At 43.4% G+C, this 17,540-nt stretch overlaps 1 protein-coding gene across 1 annotated transcript in view; it reads right to left on the minus strand.

Moving 5' to 3' along the window:
• Positions 1-1,317: 1,317 nt before the first annotated feature.
• The window catches only part of GUCA1C (guanylate cyclase activator 1C), a 741,913-nt gene continuing 725,690 nt past the window's right edge, over positions 1,318-17,540 (minus strand). The window contains exon 4 of the mRNA XM_086933363.1: positions 1,318-1,978. Coding sequence (XP_086789489.1) covers positions 1,848-1,978 — 131 coding nt within the window. The 3' untranslated portion in view covers positions 1,318-1,847. The remainder of the gene's footprint in view (positions 1,979-17,540) is intronic.

The raw sequence follows: 17,540 nt of genomic DNA on the forward strand, positions 1-17,540 counted from the left end.
CTAGAAGGGTGGAATTCTACCTGCGCCACAAGGACTAGCGGGGGTAGGATTCCAAAGTATTTAACACCAAACACAACATGTTTTGATGCAGACATTCCAAAGTTAGCATTTACCACGAGGTTATAATGCACTTAAGAGTATATGGTATGACTGTATTACAGAACAGCTGCAGAGAAGTGATTCTGAAAGCTACAGAGAGGCTCAGCTCATGCTTGGGAACCCTCTCACACAAAACCAAGCACTCTGTCTTCAGGATTGTCAAGGCCTGCCATAGGAGTGACTTATATGTTTATATCTGTCTGTTTTTAAAGGTAGATATAGGTAACCTATATCTTAGTAAGGGGTGCTTATACCACCTTACCCAGGCTGCAGTAGCAGACCTGTGGTGCCATTTTGGAAGGCTTCTCAGGGGTGGCATAATACATGCTTCTGCCTCTGGTAGGCCTCTAGGGTATCTATGCCCTTGGTACCTAAGGTACCATATACTTGGGACTCACAAGGGTAACCCAGTAACCAATCTAGAGTGTACCTAATGTACATGCAATCAATTTAGAGAGGAATGCAGATAGGCTGGGACCTGGGTTAGCAGGATCTCAGCCAAACTAAGTAAAAAAACATCAAAACACCAGGAAAAAAAGTGGGGGTAACCATACAGTCAGATTCCACCTTCCTGCACCTAGCACAAATGCAGGCAGCCTTGCACCAACACAGGTACCCTTGCAACATGGTGCAAGGGTGCCTGCGTTGTAAGCAGGATGGTTTTTGTGCAAGAAGGGTCACCTTACCTTGGGAGTTGTAGCATTTTGACACATTCCCAGTTCTAACAGTAATTGTAAATCTCTGAATGAGCGAACATCCATGGGTGGAGGCATGATAACACCCACGCTCCAGTGGAGCTAGGGCGCGCCAACTTTTTAGTAAATACGACTCTAATATTTTAGGAACCAAAATTCAGTTTTTTCTTGGTGTATTTGCATGTGAGTGAGAGTTGTAATGCAAAGGCCTCACTCCACAATGTAAACTTAAGCTAGTTCTGGTAACCTAGAATTTTTGTTAATTTCAAGTGCTGGGACAAGTAGAGATAAAAATGTACAAGTAGTGCACAATTACTTCAAAGGCATATTCACATACAGCCAAATGGAGTCACATTTGATCATGAATTTTTATTTTTTTGTTGTTGCAAGAATTATAATATCTGTTTGTTACTATGAACGGATAATTGGTATTTACGTATTGAAGTGTGTGCATGTTTGTGCTACTTGAAAGAATATTCTGCTGTGCTCAGTGTTTTTGTCCCTTGTAATACCAATTTGTCAATAGAATAAAATCAAATCATTGTTTAATTTAATTTCATATGAATATATTTTATTAGTAAAAGACATTTCTCTGTTAGGCTATCCATAATGTTTAGTTACTATTGCAGATTTCTCAGATTTAAACATAAATTGCCATATAAAGTCCATGCATTGTCATTCAAATAATTCTTTTAATAGCATCATACGTCCTGAAAACCTAGAACCCTACGATACAATTGATGTGTGCTTAATTGGCAGTGATGTCGCATTGCAAAACACAACTAAAATATTCTTATATTATGTTAAATATTAAATTCTATGTTATTTTTGAAAACGTGACAGTAAAAAAATAATGTTATAATACAACAACAGTGTGCTTTCTCTGCATTGCTGAATGTTTGATTGTTACTCAAGGCCACATGTATTGTACGTTAGTTCTGTAACATGACAGGAAACATCTTCCCCTGAAGGAAATATTTCTGTTGAAGTTTCTTCTTGGAAATTATGATGTCAGACAAATGTTCATTTCCTCAGGGGAAACCGTTGAAAATCTCAAACGCTTCGCCTCCTACCATTTTGTATTATTTTGAGTACATTGGAAAGGTCAAAACTTTGTGAAATGACTTCAAAAAGGCTGGAATCGTTTTCTATGCCAGTCACAAATTCATCCAAAGTTAGTTCACCTAAAAAGTAAAAAAGGATTGTTGAGTCAAAATAAAAATCCATTCCTTTTTCTACATTTTTTTTACAATTTAAGTAAATTAACAATAAAACATGCCATCACAACATACTTTTAACTGAAATGATTGCTTTACTTTCCTTCCTAAACATTTTAAAAGCAACTGCTATAGTCATTAATCAAATATTTTTTCTTTGCTACTGAATCAGGATTTGTGGCCCAGTTAATAAGAAAGTCGCCCTAAATAATTTCTTGCATGGTGATCATCAAAACGTGCACAATCTGTTGTCTCCATAATGAAAGATGTTGTGCTGGAACGGGATTTAAAGTGGCTGCCCCTTTGTGGCTCACATTTCCGCCCTCTCCAACAATTAGCCAAACACTCTCATCCCAGTCTCCCAGCAGTGCATTAACTGGACACTGATTCAAAGAAGACAGAAAGCAGGTTGAGATTGAAAGGGCAGGTATAGATTCACTCTATATTACAGACCATTTATTTTGGCCAATGGAAGGGTAGCACCAATCAGGATAAAACTGTAAATGTGTAGTACTCGTTCAGAATTGTAAACAATTTTACATTCTTGATGACTAAACCATTAGGAAAAAACATCAGGCAAAGCAGGCAGTTTGGAATATAGAGCCCATGTGCCACTCAACCCGCCCCACCCATATGTTACCTGTAGTAACATGCCAAAAGCAGCAACGGATACAGCCCGGGTGAATATATGCTCTTGGAATAGCTGGCACAAGTAAAATACCACCATAGGTTGACCAGCAAGTCACAGATCATTCAACTGGTCACTAGGCAGATGCCCTAATAACTAATGATCAGGATCATCCTCTATGGAAGGGGTAGTCATAGCTCGCCCTACGTGTATATAGTACTATTTCTTCAGAGCTCGATTGTCTTGTATTGCTGCGAAAAAAACACCTCTCCTCTCCCCTTCTAAGTAAAATAGAAACAGCTGGGTATGTAATAAATAAATATGTATAGATCCGTAAAGCACTGGTGGTTGCAGATCCGCAAACCTGATCACCTGGGTTGCCGTAGTCTGGCGTCTCCACTCCGATGCCTCTGAATCCAAGGAGCTCCACAATGTAAAGTAAAGATTGGAACCAACACTCAGGGCCCGATTCTGATGTCCGACGGACCTGAGTCCGTCCGACATTGGTCAGTAACTGTAACCGACTGACCTCCTGTCGTTGGCTACAGAACTGCAAGTAGGATGCAACCTAACCTTGTTTCATTGCAATCCTATACTTAACAATGGGAACATGTATTCCAAATGGAATGCATGCTCGCATTGTTAACTGCATATGTGCAGTTCATCCCTGCACCCTGTGACAGGCCCCTCACACCCATGGGGGCCCTACTGGGAGTCCCCAAAAACAGTTTCCCACTGCCTTTTTGTGCCGGTTAGACCGGCAAAAAAAGGCAGTTGAAACTGCCATCATACTCCCTTGGCCAGAAAGAGGCAGCCGGGGGAGAACTGAAGGGTTTCTGGATAGCCGATGGCTCTCCGAGACCGTAGAAAGCCATCCGGAAAACCGAGTTGGATTCCTTTCTGACCGAGCCCATCAGCAGGGCTCGGTCGGAAAGGAATCTGAACGACACGTTCCGGTGCAAGCAGGAAGGCTTCTACAGATGGTTGTATCCCTTCCTGCCCGCAACGGAATTGGGCCCTCAGTGTCGGTGAAGTTTTTTTACAACAAACAGCAAGAGTCTCAAATCTATGTGTTTTGGATGGCAACCAGCCTTGAACATGATGTCAGATACCATCTTGTGTCAACAATTATAATCATTTGAAATGTGCAAAAACGAAAAATATAGAAGACATATTATAATAGTCACCATGTTGTACAATAGCAAACCAATATATTGTGGCAACATTTTCTGAGAAAAATCAGTTCTACCCTTGGGGAAGCAAATCACCAATAAATCTTCAGAGAGTTTATCTGCAATCTTTAAGTATTAATTTCTTCATAATTTTGACGCAGGAGTTTCAAAAATGTCATGTACATCATTGTACAGTAACAACTCCAAATGTCATTCTATTATTATAAAAGAAACAACATTTCCACCCAGAAAAGGCTCCACAGCATTACATTTACACTGTGCATAAATTGACCCCCTCCCACAATACAACTCAAGCATTTAATAACAATAAAAAAAAATTGTTTCTAAAACACAAACAATTTCAAGAGAGGACACAATATAAGACATATTGAACTGCACATAGACCTATTTTAGTGGTGCTGGACCACCATGATCAAAACACACACAAACATATATATATATATATATTACCTACTGGCGGTCGCCAGTAGGTATATATAGTTAGGATTTTTTCTCTATGGGATTTTTGAAAATTCTATGTCTAATAACTTTGGCGTTTGTGGACGGAATTGGCTGAAATTTTCAGGAAAATGGAACATTTTGTTTCTGAGCAGCCCCTGACAATTTGGGGAGGTTTCATCAAGGTGGGGCCGAGAAAAAAGGCGGTCCCAAAACGCGTTTTTCCCATGTTAATTTCCATAGGGCGGTTGGCCTCACTTTTAGCTCGAACGGCTGAATGGATTTGCACGAAACTTGGCAAAATTGTAGGGACTGTTAGCCCGATGTGCCTTTGCTAGGTCTCAATATATGTGCTCCAGTGGATTTTGAGTAATTTAGGTTCAAAAAAAGATATATATCTGGGTGGAGCCTAACCACACATCTGATCTGATTGGCTGTCAGCACTTCATCCAAGAAGTGTTGGCAGCCATCTTGGGACCAAAATACATGATAGCACCTCATTAAAAAGCATTGTAGTTAATAGAGGGTTTTAGGACTTTAGTTACATTATAAATCATTTGTTGATGGTACCATACTCGTTTTAGGAATTGTGGTGGGTTCTAAGGTGATTTTACCATGTGAAAAAACCTTCTGCTGTGATATCATGAATATTGTTTGAAAGGAAACTAATATCTCATGATTTTCCCACAGTGGTTTGGAAGGGGATCTATAAGCTAAACTGAAAACATATTTTCGGTAAATTCACATTATCTTTCTCAGTCATGTGAAAATGAAGTCTGACATTCTCAGTAAAACATGTACATCCAACAAGGACAGAGACTGTCAGTTGATTCCTTTGTGTTCTACTGCAGCCTCCTAGAGTGTTCTAAAGAACAACTAGAGCGCTAACAGTCCTACTTATTACAAAGGTATGGCACACCTGAAGCCATCTTGATTGGAATAAAGTGGTAACTCTTAAAACATTTAATTTAAAAAGAAACAACATGAGGGGGTATATTTTGCCATAGAAAGTATGATTAGTGCTGCAGAATGAAAAATTAGGGCACATTTTGAGTGACTTCTCAAATCCTTTTCTATTTCATTAAAACATTCTGACATGCAGTCTCCCAAAATGGCCACCAGAGACAAAAGAGCCCAAATGTAGCCCAAATATCACCCAGATGTAGCCCAAGTATAGCCCAATGACAGAATGTCCCAGAGTGTTCTAAAGAACAACTAGAGCGCTAACAGTCCTACTTATTACAAAGGTATGGCACACCTGAAGCCATCTTGATTGGAATAAAGTGGTAACTCTTAAAACATTTAATTTAAAAAGAAACAACATGAGGGGGTATATTTTGCCATAGAAAGTATGATTAGTGCTGCAGAATTAAAAATTAGGGCACATTTTGAGTGACTTCTCAAATCCTTTTCTATTTCATTAAAACATTCTGACATGCAGTCTCCCAAAATGGCCACCAGAGACAAAAGAGCCCAAATGTAGCCCAAATATCACCCAGATGTAGCCCAAGTACAGCCCAATGACAGAATGTCCCAGAGTGTTCTAAAGAACAACTAGAGCGCTAACAGTCCTACTTATTACAAAGGTATAGAACACCTGGAGCCATCGTGATGGGAATAAAGTGGTAACTCTTAAAACATTTAATTTAAAAAGGAACAAAATGAGGGGGTATATTATGCAATAGAAGGTATTATTAGTGCTGCAGAAAGAAAAATTAGGGCACATTTTGAGTGACTTTTCAAATCCTCTTCTATTTCATTAAAAAATTCTGACATGCAGTCTCCCAAAATGGCCACCAGAGACAAAAGAGCCCAAATGTAGCCCAAATATCACCCAGATGTAGCCCAAGTATAGCCCAATGACAGAATGTCCCAGAGTGTTCTAAAGAACAACTAGAGCGCTAACAGTCCTACTTATGACAAAAGTATGGCACACCAGAAGCCATCTTGATTGGAATGAAGTGGTAAGTCTGAAAACACTCAATTTAAAAAGGAACAACATGAGGGGGTTAATTTTGCCATAGAAAGTATGATTAGTGCTTCAGAAAGAAAAATTAGGGATCATTTTGAGTGACTTCTCAAATCCTCTTCTATTTCATTAAAAAAATTCTGACATGCAGACTGAAACATGCACTTTGAATACCAGCAGCAGACGTCCCTGGTGAGCAGTAGCTTTACTACAGTGATCTAATGTGCAACTAGAGTGCTAACATTCAGAATTTATGGCAAATGTGTGACACATCCGAATGCCTTCTTGATGGAACCAAAGTAAACAAGCATTGAAAATGCAATAGATCTCACACTCGTTTAAGTTAAAGCCATTCTGTTTGTAATGAGGTGGCTTTTTAGCTTTGCTTTTATTAGTGTTTTTTCAACTTTCATGTAAATAACATGCATCTGTATGCATATAAGTATATGTATGCATGCATTTATGTTTGTATTTATATAGATATACAGATGATATATGTTTATATATGTATGTATATATATATATATTTACTGAAAAAACCATAGGTTATAGACCATATATAGTTAGGAATTGGCATTTACAAAACCTTGAAAATTCACTGAAAAAACCATAGGTTATAGACCATATATAGTTAGGAATTAGCATTTACAAAACCTTGAAAATTCACTGAAAAAACTATAGGTTATAGACCATATATAGTTAGGAATTCGCATTTACAAAACCTTATTTTACTCACACAAAACCATTGAAATTCCATATATAGTTAGTTGCACTAACTATATATCGCGCACCCGCAATCCACTGCTGATGATGTCACATATTACATCATTCATGACATGGTCAGTGACATCACTGATGACATCACTGATGACATCTCAAATGACATAACTGATGACATCACTGATGACAACATCCAGTGACTGTATGTTTCTGTAAAGTTAAAATATGTCTTACATATTGAAGAATGAGTGGATGTATAAGTGTCTGGATGAAGGATTTAGTAGGTGCATGACTGACTGTATGAGTGAGTGATTAAATGTGTCTCACTGAGTGCATGGGTTAGTGACTAAACTGTCTTAATTTGTGCATCATTATGTCTGTTGTTCTGTAAACTGTTGCATGTGTTGATAAGTAGCTATATGAGTAACTATATGGGTTATTGATTGGTTGCCCAAGTATTTGTATGGGAGACTGAGTGTGTGTGTGGGTGGCTGGGAGGTGTATGACTCTGTGCATAGATGTGTGAGCAGTTGATTCACTAGATGTATGGTTTCAAAAGTGCATGTGGAAACATCTGTATGGGCGGTTGACTGTGTGCATGAGTGTATTGGTGAGTGAATGGATATCTCAGTGCTACATGTCAAAGTAAGTACATATGTAAAACACAGTACATGTGAGAGTTGACATATATAAATAACTGTGCATAAGAGCCAGTGAATGTGTGAGAGGCTGTATGGATCATTGTGAACTTGTATCAGGGATTGTATAAGAGAGTAAATATGTGTTAGTATATGTTTGAATAAGTAACGTTTGTATAACTGTATAGTTGAGGAAATGGAGGTGTGATTGATTCTTTGCATGACTGACTAGGTGTGTGAGTAACTCCATGGATGAGTGACAGTCTCTGAGTGTCTGTTTACACTGATTGTATCTAAGGTTATATTAGAGTCTGAAGAGGTTCATCGTATTATCACATGAATGATATCATCAGTGATGTGATCAGTAATGTCAAATGAGATGTCATCAGTGATGTCATCAGTGATGTCATTTGAAATGTCACCAGTGATGTCATTTGAGATGTCATCAGTGATGTCATCAGTGATGTCACTGACCATGTCATGAATGATGTAATATGTGACATCATCAGCAGTGGATTGCGGGTGCGCGATATATAGTTAGTGCAACTAACTATATATGGAATTTCAATGGTTTTGTGTGAGTAAAATAAGGTTTTGTAAATGCGAATTCCTAACTATATATGGTCTATAACCTATGGTTTTTTCAGTGAATATATATATATATATTCACTGAAAAAACCATAGGTTATAGACCATATATAGTTAGGAATTAGCATTTACAAAACCTTGAAAATTCACTGAAAAAAACATTGGTTATAGACCATATATAGTTAGGGATTAGCATTTACAAAACCTTAATTTACTCGCACAAAACCATTGAAATTCGCATATATAGTTAGTTGCAATAACTATATATCGCGCACCCGCAATCCACTGCTGATGATGTCACATATTACATCATTCATGACATGGTCAGTGACATCACTGATGACATCATTGATGACAACATCCAGTGACTGTATGTTTCTGTAGAGTTAAAATATGTCTTACATATTGAAGAATGAGTGGATGTATAAGTGTCTGGATGAAGGATTTAGTAGGTGCATGACTGACTGTATGAGAGAGTGATTAAATGTGTCTCACTGAGTGCATGGGTTAGTGACTAAACTGTCTTAATTTGTGCATTATTATGTCTGTTGTTCTGTAAACTGCTGCATGTGTTAATCAGTAGCTATATGAGTAACTATATGGGTTATTGATTGGTTGACCAAGTATTTGTATGGGAGACTGAGTATGTTTGTGGGTGGCTGGGAGGTGTATGACTCTGTGCATTGATGTGTGAGCAGTTGATTCACTAGATGTATGGGTTCAAAAGTGCATGTGGAAACAGCTGCATGAGCAGTTGACTGTGTGCATGAGTGTATTGGTGAGTGAATGGATATCTCAGTGCTACATGTCAAAGTAAGTACATATGTAAAACACAGTACATGTGAGAGTTGAATATATAAATAACCGTGCATAAGAGCCAGTGAATGTGTGAGTGGCTGTATGGATCATTGTGAAATTGTATTAGGGATCGTATAGGAAATTAAATATGTGTTAGAATATGTTTGAATTAGTAAGGTGTGTATAACTGTATAGTTGAGGAAATGGAGGAGTGATTGATTCTTTTCATGACTGACTAGATGTATGAGTAACTCCATGGATGAGTGACAATCTGTGAGTGTCTGTTTACACTGATTGTATCTAAGGTTATATTAGAGTCTGAAGAGGTTCATCGTATTATCACATGAATGATATTATCAGTGATGTGATCAGTAATATCAAATGAGATGTCATCAGTGATGTCATCAGTGATGTCATTTGAGATGTCATCAGTGATGTCATCAGTGATGTCATTTGAGATGTCATCAGTGATGTCATTTGAGATGTCATCAGTGATGTCATCAGTGATGTCACTGACCATGTCATGAATGATGTAATATGTGACATCATCAGCAGTGGATTGCGGGTGCGCGATATATAGTTATTGCAACTAACTATATATGCGAATTTCAATGGTTTTGTGCGAGTAAATTAAGGTTTTGTAAATGCTAATCCCTAGCTATATATGGTCTATAACCAATGGTTTTTTCAGTGAATTTTCAAGGTTTTGTAAATGCTAATTCCTAACTATATATGGTCTATAACCTATGTTTTTTTCAGTGAATTTCAATGGTTTTTTAATAGCAAATATGAAAAGCTTTAAAATGTCAAGTATGTGATAGATAAAAACATTTTGTGTTTATGCACGCTGATGTGCTTTGAACACTGCCCCCCCCTCCTCTTTTCTTTAAGGAGTATTCTCTCTTTGCAGATAGTGAAGGGTAGGTAACGCAGGCCTTTGCCCCCGTTGTAATCCGTCGTGCCTGCTTCTCTCTCCATTTCATTGACTATTATCCAAGCATTTACTGTTTTAGAATTGGTTCTCTTTGTTCATTCTCTATTTACAAATAAGCACAGAGTCGCAATACTCTGTTTAGTCTTTGCAGATAGTGAAAAATCGTTTAAAAAAACAAAAGGAATCAAGCAAAATCAGTAGGCAACTAATGGGATCTCTTTTTGACCTCGCTAAAATAGAAACATTAGGAACAACCCCTCATGAGAAATACGAAACTAGTGACATGAACTGACCTCGACACCATGATGGCTGCAAGACAGCTCGGCTCCGCCACCCACCCCGCCCAAAATAACGACAAACCCTATGCAAATATTATAAATATATACAACACACCAGCAAAGTAACAGGGTAAAACGTTTTATTAAATAATTATTTACATGGCAGCCTGCTGCAACATCCATCACTATTCCTGTCGAGGTAGCATAGCTGGCGGCCTAGGGGTGGAGAACCGTTGTGCAAATTGCCCGGGGACGACACCATGAGCCAAGACTCGTCCCCAGTACATCCAGAGCTGATGTCCGACAAGTTGTGTGTGAGGATGCCTTGCTGATGCCGCCACCCCCACCACCACCTTTTTGTTGCCTGATCCGGCTAGCTCAATCGATCGAGCATGAGACTCATGCACTCTGATCTCCTTGGCCTCAGTCAAGCATCAATAGTAACATTTTCATAGGTGAGTGTAGGTTCATGGTTTTCCATCCACAGACTAAAAGCCTGGAGTGGGAGTGAAAGAACCATAACTAGGTAACAAGGAAGGCAGACGCTGTGGGAAGGACTCTGGATATGGTATGTTCCTTGGTCCCTGAGTTACTTCGATGTCACTGCCTTGCACAAATGGCATAAGTCCTGGATGTTGGGTGCCATAGTTGAGGGTTCCGAGCAGCGCTTGTAACACTGTCTGAAGTTTATTTGCACCTGCTGCAGCTTCACTATTCTCAAAGTAAGTGGGGGCTGTTTGTGGACCTGACTGCATTGGAAAACAATGTGATGCGGTGCCTTTCTGAACCGCTTGACGGAGGTCCCCGAGGGGCGGTGTGATGGCGCCGACCCCCTCCCCAAGTCTTGTTGCCCTGGTGTGGCCTGAGATCGCCCCCGACATAGGCGGCCGGCTCCCGGGGTCAAGCAGAACTTTTTGCCTTTTGGTGACTCTTCTATTCTGAACATTGTCCCACAATCCGTTTGACCTGAAGACACGTCCTGCGGTGCCCTAGTCTGACCATCACATATTCCTGCGCCAGGAGACGGCGTAGGATGCACTACAAGGGAGAGGCGGCGCGAACGAGCCTCCCCCACCTCCCCAGGTGGAGGTTTCTCAGGTACACCCCAGCGCTTCACGCAACCAGCTGAGTTGCGCCCGCTCTTGCGGCTGCAGCGTCTCGCCCACCATCCACTTGAATTGCGCCCACTCTTGCGGTGCAGCGATAGGCGGCTGCAACAGGACTCTCAAAATGGTGGCCGGCTCTTCGGATTTAGGCCTGGTCCACTAAAATGGCCCTGAGACACCTTGGAACTCGGACGCTTGACTGCTAGGGCATGGACCCCATTCCTAAAAGCGTCCCCTCAGCCTTGAAGATTTTACAAAAGTCACCGGGGCCCCCCACTCCCGCAGACTTCCGGTGGCGAGCGACTGCCATGATTGCTTGCGGAATGGCCACGACGTAGCCACGGGGTGCTTTCATGCTGACGCCAGCTTCAATCTGAAACATCCAGAAACACTGTATACTACCAATTCGATCAGTTCCGGTGGAGCCCCAACGTGACCCGGTAGAGAAGAACTTGCCCTCCCGTCTTTGACTGATTGTTCTTGTTGCCTGTCCCTTCTTTTGTCATTTAACAGAACTTTTTGGACTGCTGAAAGGGGTTGTGTGCCGACCGCTGGTTGGTGGAGACATTTTGACTATATTCTGGACCTGCGTTGTCGCGTAATGCGTCATATGACGCGCCGTGTTAGCGCACCCGGAAGTGCTCCGGTGCGCAAGGCGCAGCTTCCCGGAAACGATCCAGAGCGCGGCACGAAGCGCGTAACGTAAGCATAACAGGTCATGTGACTTGTTAATAAAACTTTTCATTGGTTCATTTTACTTTTGTTATTCTAATGATGAAAGGCTTGGTCATATGACCTAAAAATAACGCTTTTCATTGCTTTCGAACATTTTTTTTTTCCCAAATGATGAAAGCCCCACCTTTTTTTTTCTCACTCTGACTTGTAAAGCAAAGGACCCAGATGCATTTACAGTTTATCACTAACAATGTTCCAGGCTAATGTATTTTCCCGGGAAATTTACAACTGTCCTGCAAGTAAAATATTCCTTTTTCGAGAAAAAGGGCGTTTCTTCGTCCCATGAGGGAGCCGTTGAGCAAAAGAGGCTCGGCCTGCTGTCTTAGTCGCTGATAGGCATGAATATCAGATTCTTATCGATCACTTTATGTTGAAGGAGTAGAAAACACAACAGCCCTTGACCATTTATCTTTACTGCGTTCCTGCGTATTATACCTTTTAACAGTCATGTAATTGGACTGCTTTATTTCACTTGCCTTTTACTGATTCGAAAACAGTGGCTATTATTCAAAACTTTACCAATGTAGGTACTACTACCATGTTTTTTTTAAAAAACCTTTATTGTGAAAATGTCAGTATACAAATACGGGCCTATAACCACGTGGGCCGGCCACGGAGCAAACTGGAATCGTATATGATGAGGGAACATTTACACTGTAGAAGAACGTAACGGGCGACCCATTAGATTGCAAGAACTAAGGTGTCTAACAATAGCGGAATCGGTGGACGTACATTTTATAATTAAAGTATGACAGGGCCAGTTACAATAAAATTATCTAGATATACATTTGCGGGCAAGTACCATGGGTGACGTTAATTCGAACTTTCAATAGTACAGTAATCAATAACACATCAGAACTTAATATCAATAGGGATGTCAAAATGTTCAATCAATTCTCGTCCCCGCCCGCCATGTGCTTCAAAACTGCATACGTATCTCGTGATATCAAGGTTGGGCAACCAGTACACAACAAGGAGTTACGAGTCCCATTTATACCGGCGCCATTTTGGGCGAGGCCGGGCAGGTCCAGGATATAGTCAAAATGTCTCCACCAACCAGCGGTCGGACCAGAACCATTTTCGGCAGTCCAAAAATGTTCCGTTAAATGACAACAGAAGAAATAGGCAACAAGAACAATCAGTCAAAAGAGGGGACGCTTTCATGAATGGGGCCCATGCCCTAGCAGGCAAGCGTCCGAGTTCCAAGGTGTCCCAGAGCCATTTTAGTGGACCAGGCCCAAATCCAAAGAGCTGGCCGCCATTTTGAGAGTCTTGTTGCAGCCGGCTATCGCTGCACCACAAGAATAGCCGCAATTCAGCTAGATGGCGGGTGAGTCACTGTACCGCAAAAGCGGGCGGAACTCAGCTGAAAGGCGAGTGAAACGCTAAGAGGCACCCCACTGCAACTGAGGTGCCTCCACCTGGGGAGGAGGGAGAGGCCCGTTTGCGCTGCCTCCCCCTCCCCCCCCCCGGCACCCCATGCCGTCTTTCGGCGCAGCATTGTAGGATGGCCACACCAGTGAAACTTGCTGGACACCACCTCGGTGCCATCCGGATCTCGGCGCGTTCGGGTCACTGTACCGCAAGAGCGGGAGAAACTCAGCTGGACACGCCGTCTTTCGGCGCAGCATTGTAGGATGGCCACACCAGTGCGGCAACTTGCTGGACACCACCTCGGTGCCATCCGGATCTCGGCGCGTTGTGCTGCCTTCGGCGAACTGTAGCAGCAAGAGTGACTGCAACTCAGCTGGACACGCCGTCTTTCGGCGCAGCATTGTAGGATGGCCACACCAGTGCGGCAACTTGCTGGACACCACCTCGGTGCCATCCGGATCTCGGCGCGTTCGAGTCACTGTACCGCAAGAGCGGGAGAAACTCAGCTGGACACGCCGTCTTTCGGCGCAGCATTGTAGGATGGCCACACCAGTGCGGCAACTTGCTGGACACCACCTCGGTGCCATCCGGATCTTGGCGCGTTGTGCTGCCTTCGGCGTACTGTAGCAGCAAGAGTGACCGCAACTCAGCTGGACACGCCGTCTTTCGGCGCAGCATTGTAGGATGGCCACACCAGTGCAGCAACTTGCTGGACACCACCTCGGTGCCATCCGGATCTCGGCGCGTTCGAGTCACTGTACCGCAAGAGCGGGAGAAACTCAGCTGGACACGCCGTCTTTCGGCGCAGCATTGTAGGATGGCCACACCAGTGCGGCAACTTGCTGGACACCACCTCGGTGCCATCCGGATCTTGGCGCGTTGTGCTGCCTTCGGCGTACTGTAGCAGCAAGAGTGACCGCAACTCAGCTGGACACGCCGTCTTTCGGCGCAGCATTGTAGGATGGCCACACCAGTGCGGCAACTTGCTGGACACCACCTCGGTGCCATCCGGATCTCGGCGCGTTATGCTGCCTTCGGCCTATTCGCACATCGGTCCGCTACTGACGCCGCCTCACAGGCCAACTGATTTTGTAGGCTTTTTATAGCCCAAAGCCGCATAACAGGTCATGTGACTTGTTTATAAAACTTTTCATTGGTTCATTTTACTTTTGGTTTCCTAATGATGAAATGCTTGATCATATGACCTAAAAATAACACTTTTCATTGGATTAAAACATTTTTTTTTCCCAAACGATGAAAGCCCCACCTTTTTTTTTCTCACTCGGCAATCCAAAAAGGTTCCATTAGATGACAACAGAGGGGACAGGCAACAAGAACCATCACTCAAAAAAGGGGAGGGCAAGTTCTTCCCTACCGGGTCATGTTGGGGCTCCACTGGAACTCATCGAATTGACAGTCTACAGTGTTTCTGGATGTTTCAGACTGAAGCTGGCATCAGCATGAGAGCACCACCATCTTGTAGCTCCGTCGTGGCCATTCCGCAAGCAATCATGGCAGCCGCTCCCCACCGGAAGCCTGCGGGAGTCGGGGGCCCCCAAGACTTTTGTAGAATCTTCAAGGCTGAGGGGACGCTTTAGAGAATGGGGCCCAAGCCCTAGCAGACAAGCGTCCGAGTTCCAAGGTGTCCCAGGGCCATTTTAGTGGACCAGGCCCAAATCCGAAGAGCCGGCCGCCATTTTAAGAGTCCTGTGGCAGCCGCCTATCGCTGCACCGCAAGAGTGGGCGCAACTCAACTAGATGGTGAGCGAGACGCTGTAGCCGCAAGAGCGGGCGGTAAACAGCTGAATGGCGGATGAGGCACAGTGTAGCAAAAGCGGGCGGAAAGGCAACAGAAACGGCAAAGTGGCGCCCCACTACAGCAGACGAGCCTCCACCTGGGGAGGCCCGTTCACACCGCCTCCCCCCCCCCCCCGGGGTGCCCCACGCTGTTTTTCGGAGCAGCATTGTAGGATGCCAAAACCAGTGCGGCAAGTAAAGAACATCACCTGGGTGCCGTCCAGATCTCAGCGCGTTCTGCTGCCTTGGGACTATTCGCACAACAGACCGCTACTGACGAGGCACAGTGCAGCAAAAGCGGGCGGAAAACCGCTGAATGGCAAGTGAAAAGCTAAAGGGGCGCCCCACTACAGCAGACGAGCCTCCACCTGGGGAGGCCCGTTCACGCCGCCTCCCCCCCCCCCCCCCGGGGCGCCCCACGCCATTTTTCGGAGCAGCATTGTAGGATACCAAAACCAGTGCGGCACTCAGGTGACATCACCTGGGTGCCGTCCAGAACTCAGCACTTTGTGCTGCCTTCGGACTATTCGCACAACAGACCGCTATTGACCATTGTTGCTTCTGCTTAAATAAAAAAAATTTAACGTGTTTACTGTTTTTGTTGCGTTGTATATATTTATACGTTATTAAAGTGTTATAATCCTACTACTTTGTTGGAGTGCTATATATTTTTAATGTGACACATAATTAATGCATGAGAGAGAGAGCGGGGGTGACCAGTGCGTGGGGGAGATGCTTGCGAGAGTGAGGAGCCATGCTGAGGATCGGCGGCGTGCAGAGAGTGGGTCTGGTCAAGGCATCTAAAATGGCTGCCGTGCACGACAAAAGTGTGGCATTGGAAAAAAAGCAAGATGGCGCAGACAATGTTTATCAATACGAATTAATTTATAACAATTATTTTTAACAATATATTTACTCGCAGTGTCAAAATGGCGGTCAACACTTCCTGATTTCCTTTGAATCGAACGTTAACAGACGTGACGATCGCCGGCGTGCAGAGAGTGGGTCTGGTCAAGGCATCTAAAATGGCTGCCGTGCACGACAAAAGGGTGCCATTGGAAAAAAAGCAAGATGGCGCAGACAATGTTTATCAATACGGATTAATTTATAACAATTATTTTTAACAATATATTTACTCGCAGTGTCAAAACGGCGGTCAACACTTCCTGATCTCCTTTGAATCGAACGTTAACAGACGTCACGCAGCAAAAAAAAAAACGCTCACACGTATGTATTGATAAACATTGTCTGCGCCATCTTGCTTTTTTTCCAATGGCACACTTTTGTCGTGCACGGCAGCCATTTTAGATGCCTTGACCAGACCCACTCTCTGCACGCCGCCGATCGTGACGTCTGTTAACGTTCGATTCGAAGGAAATCAGGAAGTGTTGACCGCCATTTTGACACTGCGAGTAAATATATTGTTAAAAATAATTGTTATAAATTAATTCGTATTGATAAACATTGTCTGCGCCATCTTGCTTTTTTCCAATGCCACACTTTTGTCGTGCACGGCAGCCATTTTAGATGCCTTGACCAGACCCACTCTCTGCACGCCGCCGATCCTCAGCATGGCTCCCCACCCTCGCAAGCATCTCCCCCACACACTGGTCACCCCGCTCTCTGTCTTATGCATGGGCCATAAACCTCCCCCCATCTGCGCTGCTCTTCCCTGAGAATCACACCCTGTGCCCGCCCGACACCACCCTTTCACCCTATTCACTACCGCACCCTCTGACATTCCTCTTCCTCTGTGTCCGATTGTCCAGGCCGGTCCCAGGCTATCACCTAGCCCTGCGGATGTAGTTTATGGCCTCAACTGTAAAGAATCACCCCTCTTCAAAGGAGTTACAGTAGATCAAGGCCCCCACCCGATGAGATCCGTCACACCACACGTGTCCCTACTATCTGATAACCATCCTGTATTGTGATTGGGGAGGGGATTCTCACTGTGAGGGTGTGTGGGACCGAGCCTGAAGCGGAAGATTCCAGGGATGCGTTTTTGTACATCAAAGCCTTCACAATTATGTGTCACATTAAAAATATATAGCACTCCAACAAAGTAGTAGGATTATAACACTTTAATAACTTATAAATATATACAACGCAACAAAAACAGTAAACACGTTAAAAAATAATTTTTAAAACAGAAGCAACAATGGTCAGTAGCTGTCTTTTGTGCGAATAGTCCCAAGGCAGCACAACGTGCTGAGTTCTGGACGGCACCCAGGTGATGTCACCTGGGTCCCGCACTGGTTTTGGTATCCTACAATGCTGCTCCGAAAAACGGCGTGGGGCTCCCCGGGGGGGGGGGGGGGGGGAGGCGGCGTGAA

This window comes from Lissotriton vulgaris, chromosome 8 (genome assembly GCF_964263255.1).
Source record: "Lissotriton vulgaris chromosome 8, aLisVul1.2, whole genome shotgun sequence".
Taxonomy (NCBI): domain Eukaryota; kingdom Metazoa; phylum Chordata; class Amphibia; order Caudata; family Salamandridae; genus Lissotriton; species Lissotriton vulgaris.